General features: G+C 42.7%; 4 protein-coding genes across 4 annotated transcripts; 2 read left to right on the plus strand and 2 right to left on the minus strand.

Moving 5' to 3' along the window:
- Window positions 1–663: 663 nt before the first annotated feature.
- On the minus strand, window positions 664–2,004 carry CGCA056_v008868 (uncharacterized protein; the record flags this gene model as incomplete). Its single annotated transcript, XM_037324115.1, has 3 exons — window positions 664–1,097; window positions 1,192–1,750; window positions 1,822–2,004. 3 exons carry the CDS (start codon window positions 2,002–2,004, stop codon window positions 664–666), a joined length of 1,176 nt encoding a protein of 391 aa, XP_037178227.1.
- Window positions 2,005–3,114: 1,110 nt separating this feature from the next.
- Window positions 3,115–4,315, plus strand: CGCA056_v008869 (uncharacterized protein; the record flags this gene model as incomplete). Its single annotated transcript, XM_037324116.1, has 2 exons — window positions 3,115–3,619; window positions 3,738–4,315. The coding sequence occupies 2 exons, from the start codon at window positions 3,115–3,117 to the stop codon at window positions 4,313–4,315; spliced, it is 1,083 nt and encodes a 360-aa protein (XP_037178226.1).
- Window positions 4,316–6,691: 2,376 nt separating this feature from the next.
- Window positions 6,692–12,231, plus strand: CGCA056_v008870 (putative WD repeat-containing protein; the record flags this gene model as incomplete). The annotated part of the gene is made up of 7 exons (XM_037324117.1): window positions 6,692–6,863; window positions 6,918–7,701; window positions 7,750–8,975; window positions 9,087–9,316; window positions 9,366–9,501; window positions 9,559–11,572; window positions 12,021–12,231. 7 exons carry the CDS (start codon window positions 6,692–6,694, stop codon window positions 12,229–12,231), a joined length of 4,773 nt encoding a protein of 1,590 aa, XP_037177568.1.
- A 9,951-nt stretch (window positions 12,232–22,182) lies between these two features.
- ustQ-11 (Tyrosinase ustQ) lies at window positions 22,183–22,925 on the minus strand (the record flags this gene model as incomplete). The annotated part of the gene is made up of 2 exons (XM_037324118.1): window positions 22,183–22,276; window positions 22,822–22,925. 2 exons carry the CDS (start codon window positions 22,923–22,925, stop codon window positions 22,183–22,185), a joined length of 198 nt encoding a protein of 65 aa, XP_037177999.1.
- Between the last annotated feature and the right edge of the window lie 2,892 nt (window positions 22,926–25,817).

The following is a 25,817-nucleotide window of genomic DNA, read 5'->3' on the forward strand; positions in this document are numbered from 1 at the left end:
AAAATTTAAGATCCGTAGGGCTCTGCGGGGAAATGGATCATGGAGCGGCCCGAGAGGGTCCAGGGCTTGGCTACTTCATGCACTTTTGGATGCATACAGTGGATCAGCATGGATGAAAAGGAATGTGTGATGGTTCAGTTCAAACTGTTGGACATCTCCTTGCAAATCTCAACATCAAACAGAGTCGAACCTAGAGTGTTCGCTTGCACTTTGTGTCTTTGGGGATTTGCGACCTGAACTTCCGGCAACAACGCGATGCCGACAAGCAGTTGCAGATTGGTCAGGTTTGTCTGTGGCATACGGTAGCCATCCGGAAACCCAGGTAAACTTTCCTGGTAACAGGAAAACTGAGAGCGCAATTTCAGCTGGGCACGTTGACTCATATATTAATGCCGGCAGGAGTCAGCTTTTGTTGCGATCATGTCGTAACTTGGGGAAAAGAGAAATCCGGCCCTGCGAAAGAACGCAACATTGTGGTCAGAAGAGACAGAGATCGCGACCATTCGATAAAATTGGAAGCAATCACTGGTTCGAGTGCATCTATTACAGCTGTCATTGCAATATCACAGCTGGACAATCTCCCGGCTATTTTGATATAATACAACACCACCATTATGCAGTTCATTACACTCAGATCCTTTTCCATGCCCGCAACAAAACAAATCAGTTGTACCTAGCGCTCTTCAACTCCGAGCCGTGCTCCTGGTCCCTCGGGCTTCCTACCGCGACCTGGAACTGCACACCATCACGTCCCTCGTCTCCCTTCGCGGTCTCCTGCCTGACTTCATGCGTGACATGGACCTGGATGATCCGGCGTGTCGACTCGCCGTCCTCCGAGGAGTGCAAATCGCGGTCACGGTCGCCATTGACCGTGTCGGGGTCTGGGTTGGACAGTTTCACGTGCGTGCGGCGCCCGCCGGTGCCGCCGATGGTGACGAGATTGATGTTATGCCCGGAGGGGCGCGAGGCATAGCGGTCGCCGGAGCCGTAGGTCGAGGCCAGTCTTCGGAAAAGGGGCCGCAGCATGGGCAGGGAGCCGCAGATGATTCCGAGATCGCATTCGAGAACTGTCAACAGGACGATTTTGGCAATGGTATCTGTAAGGCAAATCATTAGTTCCGCTTTTAACAACGTTTGCTTTCTTGCCGTATGAAGAGGCGACAAGGGGCAGGGAAAGGAGGTTGGACGTACAATATTTGTCAACCTTCGCTGTGTACGCCCAGGTGTAGCCGATGCGGATAGTCGTAGCCACGGCGGCGAAGACACCCAGAGACAAGATACCAACAGTTGCAATCTTGGCCTTCTTGGGCACCTGCATATGGCGAAGCAGGAACGCGGGCACCATGGCGGTAGCAATGTCCGTAAAGATGTTGGCGGCCGATACAAAGTAGGAGACGTGCAAAATAACCTGCTGTCCCGAGGTGCAGTCTCCAGGCTCGCCCCAGGCGGCGGAGACGGGCTTGCACTGGAAGATGGCAACGGGCCACGAGATCTGCCAGACGATCCAGCACAGCGCAAAGAGGCCCCAGAGGATGTGTCGGTATATCTTCCTCGTGTCTTTGGCAACGCGGAGCAGCGTCCAGATAATGCTGGACTTGATGAGGGCACCGTCCAGCACGTAGAGGAACTGCCAGATAATCGTCCACAGTCCGATCTGGTACATCATGCCGACCGTGATAACATCATCGTGGGACCCGATTCCTCTGTATGCAAGCACGATGACGGACGCATTGTGTCCGAGGTTGATGATCTGCGAGAAAGTTTCAGCGATGTGGATTTTCCATCAAGAGACAGCTAGGTAACTGCCGCGCAGAGACTTACCCATCCTGCAAGCATCAGCCAGTCCTCGGTAGAAAAGGACTTCAGCGTGATGCGGACGTGGAAACGCAGACACACCACCGCGCTGGACAGGACGGTCATGACAACCGCCACCACCAACATGATGAGCGCCAGGCCCTCGGGTTGGATGGGCTCGAACTTGGTCGTCATCAGATCCTTCGCCATGGTTGCGGTTCTGTTCAGGCTGCCCGCTGCACCCGTCGTGTGTGGTTGGACTGTCTCCGAGATAGCTTCGCGGTTCGAGAAAACTTTCGCAGGAGGGGCTACTCCGACGAATAAACGGGGAACGACGTCCTTTTCAGCATTTATCCATGGTCCGCCTTGGGTTAGTGTCCGCGGGATACGGTTCCTGCTAGCACAATAAGTTAATAACCCGAATCGTCTTTCTCCAGAATCCCATAGGGGATCATCACTTCCCAAAGAAGGGAGATGTGGTGCCATTAAGGGGGCGGCTGGAAACGGGGCTGTCTAGTAGGGCATCAAAAAACGAATTTCTCACCGATGACCGATCAAGACGAGATATCCACTCCTCCTCATGAAGACGGTACAGGGTGGTGGGACAGGAAAAGGATGTCCCAGGGTTCCGAATCCTGTTGGCTTCACGCCCCCTGCAGGTCTGCGTACGCGTGTAGGCGAGACGCATAATCCCGTCGCGGCACGGTAGCCAAAGACGGAACGTTGGCGGATTACAACCGTCCAGCCAAGATGTACGCCAAGATTCTGCAGCGGCAGTTTTCTGTAGCGGCAGCCCTCTCGTGGGTTTTTACCGCAGCTTGTCATCGTATGCTCCCCACGCGAGGTGCATTTACTCATCGAAGTCGAAACTATTCCGCAGATACAGGCGAACCCCATGCAAGGCACAATTTCCCAGCAGACCGGAGTATTGCCCAATTTGAGTTTCCGTGTTGGGGGCAGCCGTACCGAATCAGGACTGGAATCCAGCTCGTCGGGTGGGATCATTGTCGATTGTCACTCGCGACTCGAGCTGTTGGTGTCGGTTCCACTCAAATGTGCCGGGTTTACCTGTGTCTTCCACATTCCGGACGGGGAGTTAGAGAACAGCACGCTGTAGCAATGTACGAATAGGAAATTGAGCGATATCTCTACACAAAGACGCGGTAAACGCGGGGTTGATGCTGGAGCCTAGGCGGTGAGGAAGGGTGGTGGTTTTATATATTGGGAACACCTTCCGCTCTTCTGGGCTGTCGGTGCAAACTACAACCCAAACCCCGCGATACCACCAGAAAAGGCTGACCGCTGCAACACACCCCGAAGATGTCGACAACTACGACCGAAGAGCTCCCCGTCCTGCCCGAGGGCATCACCCCCGAGTGGCTCGGGGCCAAGCTTGGCCACAAGATCAAGTCGCTCGAGAACACGCGCAACATCTGGGGCACGGGCAGCAAGCTCTTCTACACCATTACGTACGAGGACGGAAACGACGCGGACGAGTCCCGGCCCAAGCATGTCTGCATCAAGGGCGTCTTCAGCAAGGAGATGGTCGAGCAGCAGCCTTGGACCGTCAGCCTGGCCCAGCGCGAGGCCGAGTTCTTCTCCAAGATCGCGCCCACCGTTCAAGGAAGCATGATCTTCCCCAATGGCTGGTGGAGTGGCACGAGCGAGAAACAGGGCATCGCCGTCATGACCGACCTCGTCCACGAAGGGTGCACCTTTCCCCCGGAGGTCGCCGCTTACTCAGTCGAGAAGGTGAAGAATGGCGTGGAACAGCTTGCCGGTCTGCATGCGCAGTACTGGGGTAAAAGCCAGGAAGACCATCCCTGTAAGGCGATCCCCATTCCGCTTCGTTTCTTTCACTGGCGCCTTTCTCGCTCCCTAGGGCGGCGGCCGCTCCCTTTTGATCACCGTTTAGAGGAAATCATAGTCTGACCGATGGGCAGGGATCTGGAATAACTACGACCCAGCAATGAAGTTTATGTGTACGCCATGGCACGACGTGGTCCGCGAACCCGGCCGTCCCAAGCTGCCAGAGTACCTGATGGACGGCGCGCGATGTAACGAGGCGCTTGACCGGTACTACGCCGAGCGCAACCCCCGGTTCCGCACGCTTCTTCACGGTGACACGCATCTCGGAAACGTCTACTTCACCGGCGATGGACGTATCGGCTTCCTCGACTGGTCAGCTTTCCACTTCGGATCGTGCTTCCACGACATCGTCTACCACATGACGGCCATGCTTACTATCGAGGACCGCCGCGCCCACGAGATGGAGATTCTCGACCACTACCTCGAGACCCTGCACCGCAAGGGCGGTCCCAAGTTCGACCGCAACGACCCCGAGCTGATGATCGAGTACCGCCGCTCCTTCATGACCAACGTCATCTGGCTGATTTGCCCCGACGCTCTGCAGACGAAGGAGCGTGTGCACACTCTCTGCGAGCGCACCGTTGCTGCTTACAACGACCACAAGGTCATCGACGTGATCCTCGACCAGCCCAAGCCGTCAGTCGCGGCATGAAGCAAATGAAGCCAAGAAATTCGTCGACGCGGGGGCCAGGAGCCGGCTGCAGGCGGATGACTCGCGAGAGAGGAGAAGTGTTACTACTTTTGTTTATGCGGCAGTGACAGATGCTGGGACTGGAAGGCAAGAAAATCACTCGCGGCTGGGGTGGAAAGGTTTCCAACCCATTTTGGGAAGAGGAAGCTGCTTGGACAGCCTGTTCGCTCAGGGGCTAGATGCACATGTGAAGTTCAACGCACGATTGTGGAGAGACATCATGTAGACGAGTTGAAGAAGTGGTATCCCGCCCGACCCACATGCGGCCATCGATTTGGTGCTGACTGGAGTCTGCCACCAACACGGAGTTCAGCAGACAAGGGGGGCACCAGCAGGGGATGTTGAGCTGCCTCAGCCTGCATGGGCCAACGTGGACGGATGATCGCCAGGGATATCTAGCCCAGACGCGGTAGCGAAGACTTCATTATCTGTCAAAATAATATAGCCGAGTATCTGGTCGAGTTGAAAGGCTCTGTGCCTTGAAGATAATCACGAAATGTGAACGGGCGGTTGGGTCGACAGGTGATTTTGCCAGCAGGATGGCCCCGCTTGCCTAGCTTCCGGCCGTTGGGGCTTGGCTTGTGCGAACAACAAGACCCTTGTCTACGCTGGCAGGCATGGCTCGAGTCATGAGCGACTCCCAGAGCTGGGGTTCCGGGCACAAGGAGTGATCCGGGACTCATCTGCGCAACGTGAGCTTTCTTCTTCTCCAGGTCCAAACGGGTCGCAGCAAGCAGCCTGGTCGTGTCAGGTTCACCGTAGACCCCCAGCGTTAATTTCCTTGCAAAACCCAACAACTTCGTAAAGGGTAGATCCGTTGGCGGGACGTACTCTTCAATGACTGCCAACATGGTTTCGGGGAATAATGTCAAAGGGATTACAGTTCGAGCAGGAATTCTCCTTAGAGAGTGTCATTCGCGTGGTCAATGTCGAAAGCTTGTCTTCAAGTTAGCCGAAGGTCATCCTAGGTCACCCAGGAAACAATTCATGGGAATGCCCTGCGTACAAGAGCTGGCATATTTCCACATGGGACGGTGCCTTCCACAACGATAATTGTGCGTATTTGGCAGACGGACTCTGAAAAGTGACCGGGCACCCGAGAGTTATGTGATCTCCCATGATTGCTATTCTTAAAAATGTGCCACCTAAATTCTAACACAAGCACCACGTTGTCCAATAGCTGCAGGTAATGTTATCTTGGAGCGAAGAAGGACCCCTGATTCCAGACATTATTTGATATGTTGATGTGAAAGGTAATGCTACCCAGTTCCAACGCATCGTAACATGGACGATGGGGCGCTGTGAATGCCCCATTCGTGCTCCACCGGGGATGCCATCCGTTCGAGGGCTAGCTAAGCTAGCCTTTTTGATCCAGCCACGGTTCGCTTCGATATTGCTCATATTGACTGCGTGGAACCACGGAACCGGATAATTCGAGAGTTGTGATGAGAGCAAAAAAGAACATAAGGGTCGAAGGAATGTGGCAGGATGCTGGTGAAAGCGGCGCAACGGAGTGGGATCGGCATGATCAGACAACAGATCTTTGCCTCATCCAAAGCTGAAGGCCGGCGGCTGGGTTCGGCGAGGCGGCGAGAAGGCGGCGCACCGGGCGGGCGGTTTAGCTCCCGCGACCGAGCGTGGTTCGTCTTGTGCCCAGTACAGCAACGTCGTGAACTCATCGTCGCATCGCGAAGCACTGTCGTCTGTCTTTCACATCGACCAAGACGTATTTCCTATCAAAGTAATGTTCCAACGTACGAAATTCAATAGGCATTTAAACACGCATTACTCTTTTATTTTAGCAGCCGCTTGTTTCTGAACATCTGTTCCAACGTGCTTATGCTGTAGATAGTTGCAGCTTATTAGTGAACATGGAGTCCACAAACTCCCATAAATATAAAAGAGAGGACAGAAGGTACAACGCACGAAAGGGCCACAATCAGCGCAAATTGACTGAGATGGTTCTCGTCCCAGCGCTGCGCGATTGGCTGAGCTGACGCTGTGCCGTAGACCCGCATTGCTCCAGCCTCTCCTTCATGGACACTTCACTCATTTCGCGGGGTCGATCAACTGGCGAAAACGCAGCCAGATTCTTTGCGGCCTCTTACGCCTCTAGCCACAAATTAATTGGCGCACAACATGGGTTTCTCGAAAGTCCTGCAACGCTTGAAGCCATCATCACGCTCCAGTAGCGGCAATACGGATGTATAGCGTGCTCGCCATGACCGAACCGCCCACACGCCGGTGCCATCCGACGGTGCGCCGTCTGCCGTCAGTCAACGAGACCCAGCGGATAATTCTGAACCGATCACAGTCACTGAGCCACGACGATCCTTGATGCACGGTCGAAGTCCAAGTCCATCACCACGCGCAACTGAGCAGCCGCAGCCGACAACGTCGCTGACAAGCGACACATCTTTACTTTGGAGCCGTGCTTACGAAGCTCTGCGGGAAGAAGATGCAGAGTTAGTGGAGCAGTACGAGATACTTCTTTCCCAAGAGGTAGAAGGTATGCCTTCCTGATACACAGTAACAGGATTTGTACAGACTGACTCCTTTTCAGAGCCTAGCGCACTCGGGATACAAGGAACTTGTCAACAGCACGATGACGAACGTCGACATGACAACCGAATCGATGCTGATCCCGACAAGCGTTATGCTCAACTCCAGACGATCACCGACCGAGGCCTTCGACGCACTGATGATAAGCGAACGAAATACACTCTATTTGGGCACCAATTTATCCTGAGGGACCAGGTTCAACAGACTGCTCAATTCGTGCAGACTATGAAAGGTATTATCGGTGAGGCTTTTAAGGCGTCTTCCGAGGCGTCCCTCGTCTGGGCCGGCATATGTGTCTTACTACCAGTCTTCACCAATCCAAGTGCGGCAGAGGAAGCCAACCGTGGCGGCTTATCATATGTCGCCTCTCGTCTTCTATACTACGTCCAACTTGAACGTCTTCTATGGCCAGAAAACCTGCTCGAAACAGGACCACAGGCAGAGTTCCACGGCCATATCGTCGATCTCTACCGACATATCCTTGAGTTCCAGATCAAGACCGTCATCCGATTCTACCGGAAATGGCTTGCTAACATGAGTCGCGATGTTATCCAATACGACGACTGGAAAAGGATGATGTCCAATATACAAGAACGAGAGCAAATCATACGAGAAGAATCAAACACTCTGAATAGCATTGCTTCGCGGAATACCCTAGAAGCCATCAGAAAAGTCGCACAGCAAAACTACAATGACATGCAGTCGCTTCTATCGATTGCAAAGGATCATCTCGATGTTTCAAGGGAACACCGCGACATTTCGGCAGAGCAGCTTCAGCTCCAGATGTGCGTTCTCTTGTGCCTGAATGCAGACAGTCTGCTGACGCATAGTAGCGAAATGTTCAACAGTCGCCCTCTCGACCTTTGCGTTGTCAACGAGGCGCGCTTCGACAGTGCGGATGTGCAAGACAGGCCGAGATGTGAGAACGGTACCCGGGTCCGCGTTCAGGAATCGATATACAACTGGGCAAACGATGACTCTGGCGAACCGTTCTTCTGGCTTGTGGGCCCGGCGGGGACCGGCAAGTCCACCGTTGCACGGACGATTACAGACTCTTGGGCTAAGCGGAAACAACTTGCTGCTGGTTACTTCTTCAAAAGAGGAGAAAAGGGCCGCAATGACACCAGCCGGCTATTCGCTACTATTGCTGTGCAGTTGGCTGATACGATTCCCTGCTTTCAAGAGCATCTTAGGCGCTCTATCGACGGTCTAGACGGAGATGCCATCGGAGAGAGGGACCTTAGGACGCAGTTTGACAAGCTTATCATGGGTCCCCTCATAGCTCTCGTATCCGTCCATAGCAGCCAACAGCCCATGGTTATCGTCATCGATGCTCTAGATGAATGTGAGCGCCCTGAGCATTTATCACAGGTCATAACACTACTGGACAAGCTTCAGGACATCCGCACAGTACGCTTGCGTGTTCTGTTCACGAGCAGGTTCGCACCCGAGGTCAACGCGGCATTTGAGCCCTTCATTAGCCACAATAATGCTCGAACGTTTGAGCTTCACCGCGAATTCTGTGAAGATGCTAATTCCGACATCCAGACCTTCCTGATGGTCAAATTCGCAGAAATCAAAAAGAGGCGCAAGGTGCAGCAAGACCCGTGGCCTGCCGATGAAGATCTGGCTCGCATGGTTCAACTAGCCACAGCCCCTGAACCCCTCTTCATCTACGCCGCTACTCTTTACCGTTTCGTCTTTGACGAGAAACGCCTAAGCAACCCGAAGAAACAGCTAAAGCTATGGCTTAAGCAATGCGAAGAGGGGAAGTCCCAGCTACATCAGATCTACGATCCTATTCTCCGCCAGATACTTAGCGACGAGGAAGCAGACTCTGACCAGCAGCTGAAGTTCCTTGGGGCTCTTGTTCTTCTTGCTACCCCGCTATCTGCTGCCTCACTTACCGCTCTCCTGGGTATGGACATTGATGACGTCAACTGGTGGCTCCTCGAGTTACATGCAGTGCTGGAAATACCCCCCGAACGTCATCGCCCCATCCGATTGCTGCACAAATCGTTTAGCGATTTCCTTCTGCACTGCGATGATACAGGCAACGGTAAGCATATCGTAAACGCAACAGCAACACATGCCATGCTAGCCGCACAATGCATTCAACGCATGAAAGCAGGGCTCAGACGGGACATTTGTGGCATTGACAAGCCCACAGTACAAGGAGATGAGATTAACCAAGACGTGATGGACACACATATCCCCGCCGATCTCCGGTATGCTTGCCTTTACTGGGTGTATCATTTACAACAAAGTGAATGGTCTCTGGGAGATGACATCTGCGAGTTCCTCTACGAGCACTTCCTTTACTGGTTAGAAATATTGGCACTCCTGGGCAAAATGTCGAATGGAGCCGCCGCAATTCAGCAAATTACTAAGATGTGTCAGGTCAGTTAAAGGTGTTCTTGTGCTGCACATAAGCTAATCCCTTTAAAAGCAGCGCTCTGAGACACTTGCTGAACTGGGTGAGTTCGCAAAAGATGCCAGCAAGGTCATAGGAAGTTTTGGATCCATGATTGAGCGGATGCCACTTCAGATCTATGGGGGTTTAATTTTGTTCCTACCAGTTGCAAGTACGGTAAGGCAGAGATGCTGGAGCCCATGTCTAAGAAATCTGCCCCGTGTTCAAGGAGTGAAATTGGATTGGGATGCGCATCGGCAGACGCTCAAGGGCCACACATCTTCGGTCGTCGAGGTAGCCTTCTCGGCCGACGGTCAGTTGGTGGCGTCGGCGTCAAGCGATAGAACAGTGCGGCTCTGGGATGTAGCCACAGGCGCAGTGTGGCAGAAGCTCGAGGGCCATAGTAGAGGAGTTTCCGCGGTGGCCTTTTCTCTAGATGGTCGACTCGTTGCGTCAGCGTCGCACGACGAAATGGTGCGGCTGTGGGACGTGACTACGGGTGGGATAAAGCATACGCTCAAAGGCCACACGTCTGCAGTCTTTACAGTAGCCTTTACGCCAGACAGTCAGTTAGTGGCCTCAGGGTTGTTCGATCAGACAGCGCGGCTCTGGGATGCTGCTACAGGCGCAGCCCGCCAGACGTTTGAGGGCCACGAAGGTTGGGTTACCATAGTGACCTTCTCGCCGGATGGCCGAGTCGTTGCGTCAGCGTCGACCGACGAAACGGTGCGGCTGTGGGATGTGAACACGGGCGCGCTCCGGCAGACGCTCAAAGGCCACACATCTGCAGTCAACGCCGTAACCTTCTCGCCAAACAGTCAGTTAGTGGCGTCAGCATCAAGCGACACGATAGTGCAGCTATGGAACACAGCTACAGGGGCAGTTCAGCACAAGTTTGAGGGCCATGGAGATGCAGTCCGCGCAGTAGCCTTCTCGCCAGATGGCCAAGTGGTGGCGTCAGGTTCGCATGATGAAACAGTAAGACTTTGGGACGCTGCAACAGGTGCAACTCCTCGGACGCTCAAGGAGGATCATGTGGTCCGCGAAGTCATATTCTCGATGGACGGCCACATGGTGGCGTCAATATCAGGCGATAGGACACTGCGGCTCTGGGACGCAGCTACAGGCACAGCGTTGCGGACGCTTCATGGCCAAACTGCGATCCACGCAGTGGCCTTCTCGCCAGACAGCCAGATACTGGCCTCAGCATTAGAAGATGGGGCAGTGCAGCTCTGGGACGCAGCTACAAGTACAGGCCAGCAGATGCATGAGGCTGAGGGCCATAAGGGCAAGGTTTACGCGATGGCTTTCTCACCAGATGGCCGGGTAGTGGCGTCAACGTCGCATGATAGAACGGTACGTCTCTGGGACGCAGCTACAGGCGCAGCCTTAAAGACATTTGATAGTCATGGTGTGATTTACGCGGCAGCCTTCTCACCAAATAGCCGTATGATGGCGTTAGCATTGGAGGACAAGAAAGTGCAACTCTGGGATGTAGCCACGGGAGCAGCTCAGCACACACTCGATGGCCATGTGCGCCAAGTATACAGCGTAGCCTTTTCGCCGGATGGCCAGGTGATAGCGTCAACGTCGGACACGACAGTGTGGCTCTGGGACGTAACTTCAGGCGCAGCCCTGAGGAGGCTTGAGGGCCATGAGAATACAGTTCTCGCAGCGACGTTCTCACTAGATAGCCGGCTAGTAGCATCAGCATCAACTGATATGACGGTACGGCTATGGGATGTAGCCACAGGCGCGGCTCTGCACAGGCTTGAGGGCCATAGAGAACTAATCTATGACGTGACGTTCTCTCCAGGTGGCCAGGTGGTCGCATCAGCATCGCTCGATAAAACCGTACGCCTCTGGGAAACAGCTACGGGCTTAGCCCTGCGGACGCTCGTGGGTCATGAGCAAGGGGTTGCTGACGTGACGTTCTCGCCGGATGGCCAGATCGTAGCATCGGTGTCGGCTGATAAGACGGTGCGGCTCTGGGACGCAGTTACGGGCGTAGCTCTACAGACACTCGGTTTGGGTTACACGCGATATCTTGCATTCGACCCATGTTCCACCGCTCGGATATTTACGGACTTCGGTGCTGTTGACATATTGACAGGCTCTTTGACTGCCGAGTCACATTCATGCGGAGAGATGGTATCGTCTCCATCAATCAGTGGAATTGGCATCGGTTCCGACGGCGCCTGGATTATGGAAGGGAAGATGAAGACCATTTGGATCCCTGATGAGTACAGACCAACAGCCTCGGCCACAAGTGGTTCACTCACTTGATTTCCGCTTTTTCTGCAGATTGGGTGACACCAAGGTCCGGAAAGTCTACTTGTGATCTACCTTACGGATAGAACATTAAGAGTTGAAGGAATGCCGCAGTATGCCGGCAGAAGCGGCGCAAGAGAGTGCGATCAGCGTGGATAGACGACTTTGGAGAGGCGTGGAGAAGGCCGACAAGCAACTATCGCGTTTCGTAGTCACAAATGGAGAAGTTTATTGTGACCTCTGTGAGAGCATACATCAACTGAAGGTAAGAAGTCTGTCCAAAGCCCCAGAAGAGTAGTTGTCTGGCATCAAGGAAAAGTGACGTTTCGAACACATAGCTCGTACGATGGTCTTAAGGCAGTAGATTCTGAAAATTTACAAATATAGTATCATTCAAGAGAATTATACTAATGTCCCCAGTCCAAGTTCGCAGGTGATTACCACGTCGTCCGTCGCGAATCGGCTACTGGTTGACTCGACCACGACGGTGCAGCCCTCGAACCCGAGAACGGTCGAACCCGAGAACGGGCCACCCATCGACAGTGACTCGTGGCTTGACCGCATGAACCATAAGATCGACAGTGTTCCATGGAACGGCAAGAAAATGACCAAAACCCTATCTGGGGCTTGATCAATCGATGGGATCCCATGAGTGACGAGCCGGAGAGCTGGCCTTCAATCAGGCTCTGTTGAACGAGACTTTTTGCCATTGAGAGGAAACTTATGGGGTTCGATGGACTTGATTGACTTCTGTTTGGAAGACCGAGGAAGATCAGAATGTGAGTGACTGAGGCTTGAACACGAAGGTTCCTCTGTCAAAGCCCTGTCAAACAAATGATGAACCGTGTGCCTGTCCAGCCGATACTTAAGGGATCTTTGCCGGAAAGGGTTCATAGAAAAGTCGTTTCGAAGTCTTCTCGAACATCATTTCAGATTCCAAGTTCGATCAGTTCATCCAAACGCATAACCAAACGAAGTTTACATATTCCTAACATCATGAAGCTCTCTTGCGTCACCGCGGTCTTTGCTTTTGTCACTAGCTCTTTGGTCCTCCCCAGCATGTCCGTAAGTGGCCACAAGCTTGATCCTAATACTTAGGATATGTATCAATCTTTTATGAAGATAATTGACAGAAGTCAAGATCAACAACGTTCTTGTTGAGTGAAACGGGGGCGAAGCTGTTGCGTCGGGGGAGAACCCTGCCACGGACTGTGTAATTCCCATCGACAAGCGCGATGAGAGTCCGGCCACGGACTACGTTATTCCCATTGACAAACGGGATGAAAGCCCGGAAACTGACTACGTTATTCCGATCGACAAAAGGGATGGCAATCCAGCAACAGACTATATCATTCCCATCGACAAGAGAGAAGACCCCGCTGATCCCGGTGGCGACAGTCCTGCCACAGATTATGTTATCCCTATCGACAAGTGAAATGTGTTACTTGCACTGGCTATTGAGGTTCTGCTGAACCACCTCATTCGTGTTGGTACTTGTCGTCATATGAAGGAACAGAGAATGGCTGGTAAAATAGAACACAATATCAAATTGAAGGCTGGTAGTGTATCTAAATCAGTGATTCTTCAGACTCATTCGGGGCCAGAAGTGAAGTTATCGTTGCTACACTTGAAGTTGCTGTCGGGAAAAACCTTCGGCAAAAGATGTAAAGACCACCGAGCTAGCATGCGATGTCCATGGCAAAGAACGCAAATTGGCCAGCTACCTCCTCAGCAACTGGATGGTTGTGTCTTTATCTCTCTGGTAAATAGCCAAAGCGCTCAGTAGCGTTAGCATAAGAATTTGTTCTGCGTGTCCATAACATGCGAGACCGGAACATCTTCTATGAACCCGCCGAATCGGAGAATATCCGACACAGTAGCGTTTCCAGTCGAATCGCGCTGGCGCTCCCCTTGATACTGATATAGTCGTGTCTTTGCATCTTCCTGCTGCCATTTCCACCAAAGATGATCAATCTGTGCGTGATGCAGGTAGAAGACTGGGTCTGTGGCTCACATTAGTCGGTTACTGAAGGTGGAGGATTATTCATCTCACCGTTTCCGGCAGCGAAAGCCAAGAAGTCACCGCTCACAGCGCGATGAACGCGATTATGCAGTCGATTATCCATCTCCCACTCGAAATCCCGGTACCTCGGCGACCTGATAAGTTTCCCGATCGACTCCGGGCCAAACCAAGGGCCGAGAGGACGGCCAGCTGTATCGGTGGTCTTAAAGCCACGAGCTAGACAGTGTTCCACGTAGGTGCGGTTGTATCTGATGGGACGCAAATGGGAGAATGGGCCATCAGTGACGCAACTAACTCTCCTTCTTATGTACTTTGCTTAGTAAGCGCTATTAGCGTATACCACTACCCTATACTAATATCCTTCATAACCTTATTTTAGCTATTTTAATACTTTTAGTATAATAGCTATTTATAGTATAATTACTTTATTAGTATTTAATCTCTTTAATCTTCTATTAATACTATTCTAATTATTAGTAAAAGTAATATTTTTTATTATAAAACGTAAAATTACTAAAGAGTATTTATTAATTATGAAGTAATATATAGAGGATCTATTGAAAATAAATTAGCTTATAAGAGTAAGTTAGTTTAACTTTAATATATTCAATATAACTTAATAATAATAAATCTATTATAATATAACTAACTTAAATTTTAATACAATTAAAATTAAAAAGTTCTACTATTAATAATATAAAATTAATTGTAAGATGTTTAAAATATTCAAAGCTATTATTAATAATGTTTTTATTAATTTAAGAAATATTAAAATTATAAGATATTTTATATAGCTTTTTGAATAGATATTTTTTTGTTTTCTAAATAAATAAAATACTTACTTTTATTTAAATCTTAACTCCTTTTAAAATATTATATAAAAAAACTTTAATAATATTTTAATTCCTCTTAATAGCTATATTAAAATAGTTAGTAATAGTTTCTATTTTAAGTAAATTTATATAAAGATACTAAATTAAAACACTTTAACTTATTTAAATAGTTTTTGAAAGAAAATTAGAAAGTTATAATATTTTAATAGAGTTTATTAGGTTTTGATTTATTATAAAGAATCTAATAAGTTTAAAAAAGTTAATATTATAGTATTTTATAGAAGGTTTATAGAAAGTTATAATATTAATATTTTAGATATCAAAAAAATATTTAGATTTTATTTAGGTTTATAGTTATTTTAGTAAATATATTAATTAGTTTAACTATACTTATTTATAATAATAAGTTTTTAGAATTATTTAATGTGATAAATATTAAAGAATTCATAGTTTAAGCTATATATATTTTCTACAAAATTAAAAAGATAATATATAATTATTATACTAACTAATATAAATTGATAAAAGTTTTAACATACAATAAAATATATATTATAGTAAAATAGAACTTAATTTAATATTTCTTTATAAAAAAAACTAAATAATTAGAATAATAGATTTAAATAATTATATTTAAAAAGGAGGTCTCTTTTTTTAGAGCTTCTAGCTTTATTTTTATATAGAAAAGTAAAATAATATTTTACGCTAAAGTAATATAGTTATAACTTATTTTAATTAGTATTATTATAAAGACTATAAATATATATAGCTATATAGCTATTTTAAAAAGCTAAAATATGTTAATAATAATAAATATACTATTTTAAAGTAATATACTAATTACAAAACTCCTCACTATAATATTAACTTTAAATATTTATTAAAAACTAGAATAGTTAGCTAGTAGGACGTTTTAAGTTATAATAAAAACGAATAAGGTTAAATATTATTATAAAAGTATTAAACTTTTTAAAATATTATAATGTAATAAGTTATAGAGATTTAAAGGAAAAGGTTTATTAATATTTATTCCCTCCTTTTTAGAATAGCTATAGAATATAAATATATCTAGCTTATACTATAGAATAGTTATAAAAATCTTCAAATTTAATTATAATTTTATAGATAAAAATTAAGCTAATATTAGCTTAATAACCTCTTTTTTATATTAGCTTTTAGATATAAAAACTATTTTATAGCTTAATATATAGTAAAAGCTTTATAGTTAAAATGATCTAAAAACTATTAATAAATAAGTTATTTAATATCTTTTAAGTTAATATTCAGAAAATAAAACTAATATATAATATTATTCTTAGATTTATTAATATAGCTAGCGCTAATATTATTTTTATCTAGAAGTTTTAGTATATTATGAAAAAAAAGAATAATAAAACTAAAATATATTTATAACATTATATATATAAATATATTTATAATGAAAATGTAAAGAAAATTTAATTATAAGTTATTATTTATATTAAAAAGATGTTATTAATTTTAAGCTTTTTTAATAATTATTTTTAAGCTATATTATAACTTATTAAAAATGAAAGTTAAAAGTAAATATATTTGTTATATATATTATAAAAGGAGTAACTATATAATATTTAATGATATTATATTATGGGAACTACTTTATAATATGTTAATTATAAATAACTGTAACTATTTTTATAAGATTTAATGACTAAAAGTAAACTTTATTTTTAGTATTATTATTTTTATAAACTAGCTTAATTAGCTTTAATTTATTCTACTTAATGAACTAAATATTTCTATTTATAAAGTAAGTAGTACTTTCAATTTAGCGTTTTTAATATCTCTTATACAAAATTATAAGTAGTTAAATAGTTCTTTATAAACTTAGATTATTATATATTATTATTATAATTTTCTCTTATTCAAACCTTAGTAAACCTCCTCTAGCAAAATAAGCTAAATACTAATTTAAACTTATAAAACTCCTCTTTTAAACTAAATATATACTAGAGTATATTTAGCTTTTTAAAAATGGTATAGCTATATATAAAAAGCTTAATAAATAATATAAAATTTTATTACTTTTCTATATGTTATATTTATAGTAAAAAGTAAACGTTATAGAAAAGGAAATAGAAATAAAACTTAATAGATAAAAAACTATAATATTACTTACAAACAATAGAAATAATAAAATAATATTATTTAGGACTTACAAAACTTAGAGATAAAAATTGTAAGTAAATTTAAAATAAAATAGTTATGAATATAAAAATAAATATATAGATTAGCTAAATTAAACGTATTAATTTAACTAAAGTATTATATAATATTATAAACTAATCGAAATTTAAGAGCTAGTTTTAATCCCCTTTTTGTTTTTAAAATAATGATAACTAGTTTTATTATTAACCTTTTATATTTTAAATAGAAAGTATTAGAGGTTTATATAGTAGATAATAATATTTAGTTATAAACCTTTGTCATTTCTTACTAAATAATTCTTTTTAATTTAAAGGTTTATGGAGAGGAAATGTAAAATACTATTTTAAAAGTAAGTAATATTATTTTAAGTATTAATAATATTATTATCTTAATATTTCCGATAGTTTAGTTATATGCTAAGTTATATATTTATAGATTGTTTTACGCTTCTTTAATAATAAGATATTATTTTTTTTATAAGAGGCTACAATATTATTAATTTTAAAACTAAATAGGGATATTAGTACTTATAAAAGCTAGTAACTTATTTTATTATTTTTAATTATTAGAAAACGGTTTAAAAGATTTATTATAAGATATATAGTATAGCTTAATATAAAGTATAAAATGCTCTGTTGATAAGTTATAAGTGTTTTATTGAAATATATTTTAATAGAGAACAAATAGTAATTTTTATTATGATAGATATAGAAAGTATTTTTAATATTATTTTAAAAAATAGGTTATATTAGTAGTTTTATTATTTAAGCTAGTTAGAGAACTTCATGTTTTTAGTTTATTATTTAAATAATATATACTTAATAAGTATCTATTATAAAAGATATAAAACTCTAATAATATTATTAGCTTATAGGTTATTTTAAATTCTTTTAGGTTTATTAATACTTTATTTTAATATATTACTAAGCTATAATATGTAAATTTTACTAAAATGTAATTTAGACATATAAATAACTTTAATATCTTTAATATTAAGGATAACCTAAAAGAAGTAATTTAAGCTACATAAAAGATTTTAAATAATATAATTACTAACTTTAACTTTTTGAAACCTAAATTAATTTACTTTACATAGAAATATAATAAGCTTACTTTTATTATTTAATTTAAAAACGTAATTATCTATCTTAAAACAGTTATAGAATAGCTTAAAATATATTTTAATAGAAACCTTTAATCTTATTGTCAAATTCTAGAATAAAAAACTATTACTAAAATAATAATAAAATATTGAAAAAGTGTAAATAAAGTTTATAGAGGTACTTTATTAATATAAATATATAAAATAGTCTATATTATAATTCTTCTTAAAATGTTTTTTAGTTTTAAGATTTAGTATTTTAGCTTTATTTAGTTAAATATAAAGTTATATAGACGTAATTATTTAAAAGTTAGTACTAAATAGAAAAAGCTATTAGAGGAACTTTAAGTTATAATTAATATTATACTAAGAGGAGTTATATTAATATAGTATAAAATATTAATTAAAGCTTATACTTTTATTAATCTACCTCTTTTTTAATACTATATAAATAAGATTTACGCTCTAATTAAAAACGCCAAATAGAAATCACCCTTTCATTATATAAATATAGAATTATAACGTTTTATATTAAATAGAGAGGTTAATGGAACTAATAAAATTTATGGAGATAGAATTAAATATATTATAAATTATAAAGTTAATATTATTGTTTAAGGGATTTTAGCTTTATAATACTATTAATAGAAGTAGGTAATAAGAAAATAGCTATAAAGTAGTATTGAGAATAATTTAAAAGCTTATTATTAAACTAATTAATGATTTATACTAATAATGTATAATTAAACTTAAAAGAAATAAGCTTTAGCGTTATAATATTCTATAATTAAATTAATATTTATAATAATAGCCATAAGCTTTTTAAAATAAATATCTTTAATATTGAAATAGAAAGAGTAAAAGTTAGTTTAGCTATAATACTCTATTTATTAAGTAATAGATCTTTATTATAATAATATATTTAGATAGTTAAACTGTAATTTATTATTTATGAAAAGTACTATCAACTTTATTATAAGAAATTATTTTAGATTTTAAATAAGTAATAAAAAATATTTTAATATTAATAGAGGTTTAATAAACTTTTAGATATAAAGATACACTAGATAATAAATATATTAATTATTTAGTAAAGTTTGTTTCTGGGTTTTTTTAAACTTATAACGTAAATGATAAGCAAGCCGAACAGACAAGCAAGCGGAACACCCAACCGCAACCACATTATAAATATAATCATCAAATAACCACAAAAACTATAAATCAATTAAAACTACTCAGAAACCTCTTCATTAGACGTTTCTTCAACAAATTGATATGTTCGCGCATTATAACTGGTGTTCCCACAGACGCCACACCGCCGTTAGCCCGTCTCAGTCCTTAGCTGACGACCACTACTCTAATGCGTTTCCTCCTCCATCTGAGTTGTCGCCTCTCTCTGCGACTGAATATCCTCTGCCTCAGCTACAGTAAGACTTCCTCCTTATCTAAGACGTGTTTTCTTAGTCCTCCTACGTCGGCTAAGTAGGTTATTCTCTTCCTGAAGTATCTGGACCTCAGACCTCAATAAGGCAATCTTATATATAAATCCACACGCCCCCTTTGATAAATACTTAACAGCCTTAACAATTGAAGTTAGTGAGCTATTTTGATAGCGTAAGATTTGATTCTTAATGAGTTCAGACTGAGAAGACGCCTCTGTTAGTTTGTTTAGCGTCTGAGAAGTCCACGTAGGGGGTGTTATTAGGAGAGACCCTGGAGGCGTTAGAGTGTGTAACTTCACATCAAGCTTAGATAGCACACTCTCTGCACTTAAAGGCATAAGCCTAGCCCCTCTGAATCCTCTCTGAATGTTTTTTTCAGTAATTGCTTTTGTTAATACTCTGTAAAACGCAGGGAAGAAGTCCTCCTTTATGATATAGGTATCACCCTGTTGCATCTTTTCCTCAATTTCTCAGCTGTAAGCCTTCTTCAGTAGCCTAAAACACCTAACATCTAAGGGCTGAAGTAAATGAGAGGAATAGGCTGGCATATAAAGTGTAATAATGTCGTTTTCCTTGCAATATATCTTAAAGTCAGCTGCATAGTGACTTTTATGACTATTAACGATGAGGAGGCGATATCTGCTACTTATACGCAGTTTTATATGCTGATCAAAATGCTGGAGCTAATCTAGGCCTCTTTTGTTTGTTATCTATCTGTTTTCAGATGTTATAATAACCTAGTTGCATAGTAGATCGGTTTCAGTATACCAGGTGGAGAGGTGATATTAGCCTGTAATGATGATATATAGCGGAACGCTATAGCCTGACGAACTGATAGCCTGAATAACTGTAACCTATTTATAATTGCCAGGCTGCATTATTTTTATGTTTGAACGCCTTTCAGCACTTATAACAACCATCCTAGATGCAATCTGGCCTATCATAAACCCAGTCTCATCAAAGTTATAGATATCAGAGTCCATAATGCTGTATTTTGCAATTATGTTCGCCATAAGATGAAACCATACGTTTATTACGTCTGGATCTTCGCATTAGGCCCTCTTATAGTCATACTTGCGAAAAAAGCGCGTCCAGAGCTGTGGTTGTCGCTTAATAAAGTTCGAAGCCTAGCGCTTCCCAACTGGGGGCGTATCGCAGTCAGCAAGCAGTCGATTAGCTATATCTTTAACACCACCAATCTGAGGAGGAAACGATTGGGAATCCAGGTTGAGAATATACTTAATAAGCTTTTCTTCTTTAAGCGTAGTTAATTTCCGCAAGTTAGGCGTGGTGTTACATTATGATGATCTTCCCTTCAATCGATCGTATAACGTTATAACTGGGACGGAGTAGATCCAGGCAGCCTCTCAGATACTGAGACTTAGTGTGTTTTTGATAGCTTGGACTGCTAGGACCACTTAAGCTTCTTTTTGTGTTGATGCCATTATTATTGTGGGATTAACGTGTGGTAGAAGTAAGAAGATGCTGTGGTTGCAGTTAGGTGTTCAGCTCGCTTGTCTGTTCGGCTCGCTTATTATTTACGTTATATTTAGTTATTTATAATAGCTCATACAAAATAGAAATTGTAAAAATAATAGCTTAAAGCTTTTAGGTGTAAGGGGCTGGCCCCTAGGCTTGTTCAACGTAGAGGTGCCGTCGATTGACTATTCTAAGCTGAAGAAGGAAGAAAGGACTTTACAAGAGTAGGCACCTAACAGCGGTGAAGCAGGCTGGGTTAGGCGGCGTACTGCGGCAGAATAGTGGGTCCAACGGAGCCAGATCTCGGTAACTGCTCCGGCGAAGCCGGAGATATCAATCCGGGCTCTAGCCCGTGACATTAGGGAATAATAAGCTTAAGGTTAGCTAAAATATTATATTAAGTTTAAATTTAACATTTAATTTAAACTAATTTTAGAATTTAAAACTCTAATAAGAAAAGAACTTTACTAGCTAGTAGCTATATAAAATAGCTATAGGGATTTTATAATATATTTTAAACGCTTTAAATATTAAAATGTTTAAGTTTACTGTTTATATAATAAAGAGAAACCTTATTTATATTTATTATTCTACTAAAAAGTAAATAAATATAGATGTTAAGCTATTAAAGCTAAATATATAGGTATAAAATTAAAGCTAAAATAGCTTAATTTTACAGCGTTTATTTATTCTTTTTATTTTGTATTAATATTTATTTATAATATAAATTAGCTTTCAATAAAATTTAGTAAAATTAGTTTACTTTTTTTACTCTATTTATGTATTAAATCTTTATATATATTTACTAAATTCGTATATTTTTATTAGTAAAATACTTATTAAAAGTAAATATTTTAAAAATCTTATTAGTTGAGTTATATTATATTATTTTTTAACTTATAAGATCTTAACAATAATAATTAATATTTTAACCCTAAAAAGTATTAATATTAATTTAGTATTATTTTCTTTTAAAAATAGTATTTATTCTTAGTATTTTAATTTTAAAAAGTATCAATATTAAACGTAGATATTATTATTCTAAGAATATTAATATCATGGAACTTTATTTTAAAGTTAATTTAATATATATTTCAAAAAAAATATAACATTTTATATAGTTTTAAATAACTTAGAAACTACTCTATGTATAATAATATTATAATAAATCCTGTAAATAGCTTTATTTTATTAAACCTATTATAATACTACTATGATATAAACTTTTTACTTCTTTCTATATAATTTATATATTTATATTCTTTTAAATTATACTTTCTAGAACTTTAAATAAAGCTAATAAGACCATAAAGCTCATTTTATAGTATTAGATTATAGGAGTTTCTAGTTTATTATTATTCTTTTTCCTTTTTTAGAAGTCTATTTAAGCTAGTATAGCTAGAATTTATATGTATATAAGTAGTTTGTATAATCGCTAGCGCAGACGCCTTATACGTAAGGAGGGATATAACAGGCGTTAAAAAAAAAAAATCGGTGACGTAACGACCTCCTCTATCTATAAGAGGACTCTTTCGCCGCCGAAGCCTGTCTCGTTGTTCCATATTGATGATGCGGCGAGATCCATCCAGTCCATGGTCCAGTCCCAGTAGCTGCCGTTGGTGTGTTCAGCACGAGTTCTGGACAGGACTTGTTCATCAACTTACGGTACTTGTCCTTTAAAATCACAATGTTCTTTCAACCCAGTCTCCCACGCCTTAAGAAAGTACCTATGCCATGGCAAGAATGAAGCAGATCCATGAGCTGGAGTTTGTACAAGTGTCAGACATAGCGAACACACGCAGAGAGAGGTGCATACACAACGATCCACTTCTTTCATGCAGCAGAGAGAAGCCATCATAGACCGTTCCGTTAGGTCCCCAACGCGCAGGTTCTCGACTCAGGCAGTTTACGGCGTCAGTGAAATCCTTCCTCTCTTCGGCCGTGAGCGCGCGCCACTCGCGCCGTATGGCGGGATTGCGACAAGAAGCGACTTGGGGATCGCGAGACCAGCTTGAAATAGTCAGGATAGCTGACATAGACAGTATTCCAGTGAACACAATTGAGCCTGCCCAGAAGATCCAGATCGCAAACTGGTGGGTACATCTGTGGAGGCGCTCCGTTTGCTAAAATATTCCAGAAGTAAAACAAAGGCTACCCGCTGGATCTCTCATTCAGGTCCTCACTAGAGGCATCATGATCATCTGAAATGAGCTCGTAATTCCATCCATTGCTGTAGATCTGAGACAACTTCGAGGCCATCGTTCATTGAAAAGCCGTTGCGAAGCAACTGGTGGAGAGACAGGTGATGGGAGCTCAATGGGATGAACATACTCCAACACCGCCCAACAGAACCTGTGCTTGGAGCATTTGCTCGCTCGATCTTCTCCGCGGTCTAGAACTCAGCTATCCCTTGTTTTGGCAAGAGCTTCCCGAAAGCTTCTTCGACCGAGTCAGGAATGAGCATCAGGAACACGCCTTACCCATGGCTCCCAGGACCCCGTTGGAAGGTACCTCAACGCCGGTAACATATGATGACGTTTCAGACAAAAGTTTCATTGACTTATTCATAAACTATGCAAGTCCATCGCAGTGTCGTTATTGAAAACCCCGAGCCGCTGATAACACCTTCGCGGCATACCCCTTCTAATCTTCGGATGTTTACATATGCTTATGAATGAGGCCTGTCAGTGTTGATCCACTCATCACTCCAAACCGTGCCGGGACGAGGCGCCACCCGGGAACTGCCATTGAACCGGTCGGAAACAAAGCCCCTGATCTTCTGGAAGTTTCGGCAAGTGTGTGGCCTGTCGGAGTTTATGTAGTTATCTTCAACTCCAATGTAGAAGATGGACGGAATTGGCGTCAAGTCCGAGTTGCACAGTATGATTTGCCTGAGGTGCTCAGTGCAGTGATCTCGGTGTTTGGTGCCGTGGATCGGGTTTTTGTTCGAATATATGTCCGGGTAAAACGCCCGGCGGATGTGATCCTGACGCACGTCAGTTGTTTCCAATGACGACGCTCTCTTGACTTCACTCACCAGACAGTGAACAGTATGCATAACTTCTAAGCTGCTCAGAGAGATTCGTAAGCCATGGAATTCCGTGTCATAGGCAACAACTTACGCTGCGATATATCCGCCCTCTCTGGGAGCCTAGTACTTCTCATAACCAGGCCCCCACGCCTTTTTCGCTTCGTCTTCAGTAAGAAGAAAGAATTGGCCTAGCGATAGAGTCAATAAGCACGATGATTATACCGCGGAAGTCAGAAACTTTTGCAGCAGTGATTACTTACTCCAATGAAGTTGTTCCCAGTTGTGATCAATATCTTTCGTTGGTTCACCAACACACTTGGTGCGTGGCGTCCCATCTTCCCGCTCAGGCACATACTCGAACCCGTCATCCAGGAATGCAGGGCTCGCCTCAAACCACTTCTCCTCTAGTTCGATTAGATGTTTTGGTGCGTCTTTGTATGTGATTATAACAGGTTGCTCATGATGAGAGAGAGTCAATTACCTAGCTCAGTGTGAAAGCCTCTCTCGAACGATCCAAAACGGTCGGCAGCTCGTAATTGAAGGCCAAGCCACGCGGCGTTGATGCATCAAACAAGGTGGCAATGCTTCTGTGATTGTGGCAAGCGCATTCGTCCATAGACAAGCACTCCGAAATGGTGTGTGTATACGTACATGGTAGAACCTTGCCCTTAGCGGTTCTGCTGATGGTTGGCATTGTCAGTGTCTGCAATGTCAGAACCAGCGCCACGGCGCCAAATGTACATGTAGAGTTTCTCGAAGGAGTAGGACAATATCGGTCAAATTTCCCACTTCAGACTAACTGTTTCCTAGCCATCGTTGTATCTCAAGACCTTTCAAGTTAATACAGCTTCACATAGCCACATGCGAAGCCTCAATGGTGTTCGAGATGCTCATCTTAATGCGAGGTCTTTTGCTTTCTTGGATGCTGGCTGTAGTTTTGCCGGCATCAATGCCGGTTGACGCACACCTCGACAAGGTTGGTGGCTAATGTTGTGTGGAATCTCGTCAGCGTCGCTCACCCTGTATTGATAGGGAATCTTGACCACCAAACAACAGGAGAGTGCTGTAAGTTGAGCAATTTTTTCTTAAACTAGGCGAAAGCTGACTTGAATAGTGTAAGTAGTGGTCATGCTCATGGACGCGTCGGTTATGAAACGAGTCTTCCTGCTAACCGTCTCACTCAAGAGTAGGTACACATGACGACGAACGATTGAGGCTGGGACGCAATCTTATACAGAGCGCTGTAGTACGTTGGAGAATTTGCACGAGTTTGACTGAGTGATAAGATGGGGGTGTAATGCACATGAATAGTCCAGTGTCAGGAAAGCGATGTCGAAGTGCACACAACAAATGTATAGACATCCTACTTCTATTACATCAGCCTCAACAGGAAGTCTGAAGTTTTGTTCTTAAACACCTCTGTTCATAATAGTCCGGTCCTGAATTCTATCAAAGTTTCTGCATTTCCGCCACAGATTGAAATCGCTCTTTGACCCCGAAGGCCGTGATGGATCCTTCTCAAACACCACAGGCGTGACGTCAGCAGTGCACATGAGAGACTTTCTGATCGTCTCTATGCAATGGTCGATGTGTCCTCGAACAAGTTCTTCAGGGGCCCTAAAAGCGGTAACGTTGCTGTAGTCGTAGTCGTTGCGGTAAGTGTACTGACGCACGAGATTCTGGAGTATATTATCAGGTCTGGCTGGTTTTGAGGTGACGAAGAGAGCCTTGCTTACCAGGCAGTGAAGCTGGTGGAAGACATTGAGAAAACCCTTGACGTCTCCCCCCAATTCTTTGGGAACACGCTCATACTTCTCCGGTGGCGCTTTGTTCAGGGCCGGCAACTTGTCTTCAGGGAAGCGAATCGGAGGGACTTGATGCGGTCAGCTGTGTCAAACTGCAAGGGGTATGGAGTCAATCCTGCACACGTACCTCTCCAGAGACGAGTCCAGGCTTCCTCCACCTCACGCGTTGGTTTTCCACGGTATGGTGAGGGCTGCATCAAGTGATTCTGCTCTGTGTATTCAACAAACTCCATATCAAAAGAGTCGATGTATGGCGCTAAAGATAACTCATCAATCGCGGCCTCTAGGATGTAAAAGTCTGTTGCTCGTTGTAAG

This window comes from Colletotrichum aenigma (assembly GCF_013390185.1).
Source record: "Colletotrichum aenigma strain Cg56 chromosome Unknown KSG_Cg56_contig05, whole genome shotgun sequence".
Classification (NCBI taxonomy): Eukaryota; Fungi; Ascomycota; class Sordariomycetes; order Glomerellales; family Glomerellaceae; genus Colletotrichum; species Colletotrichum aenigma.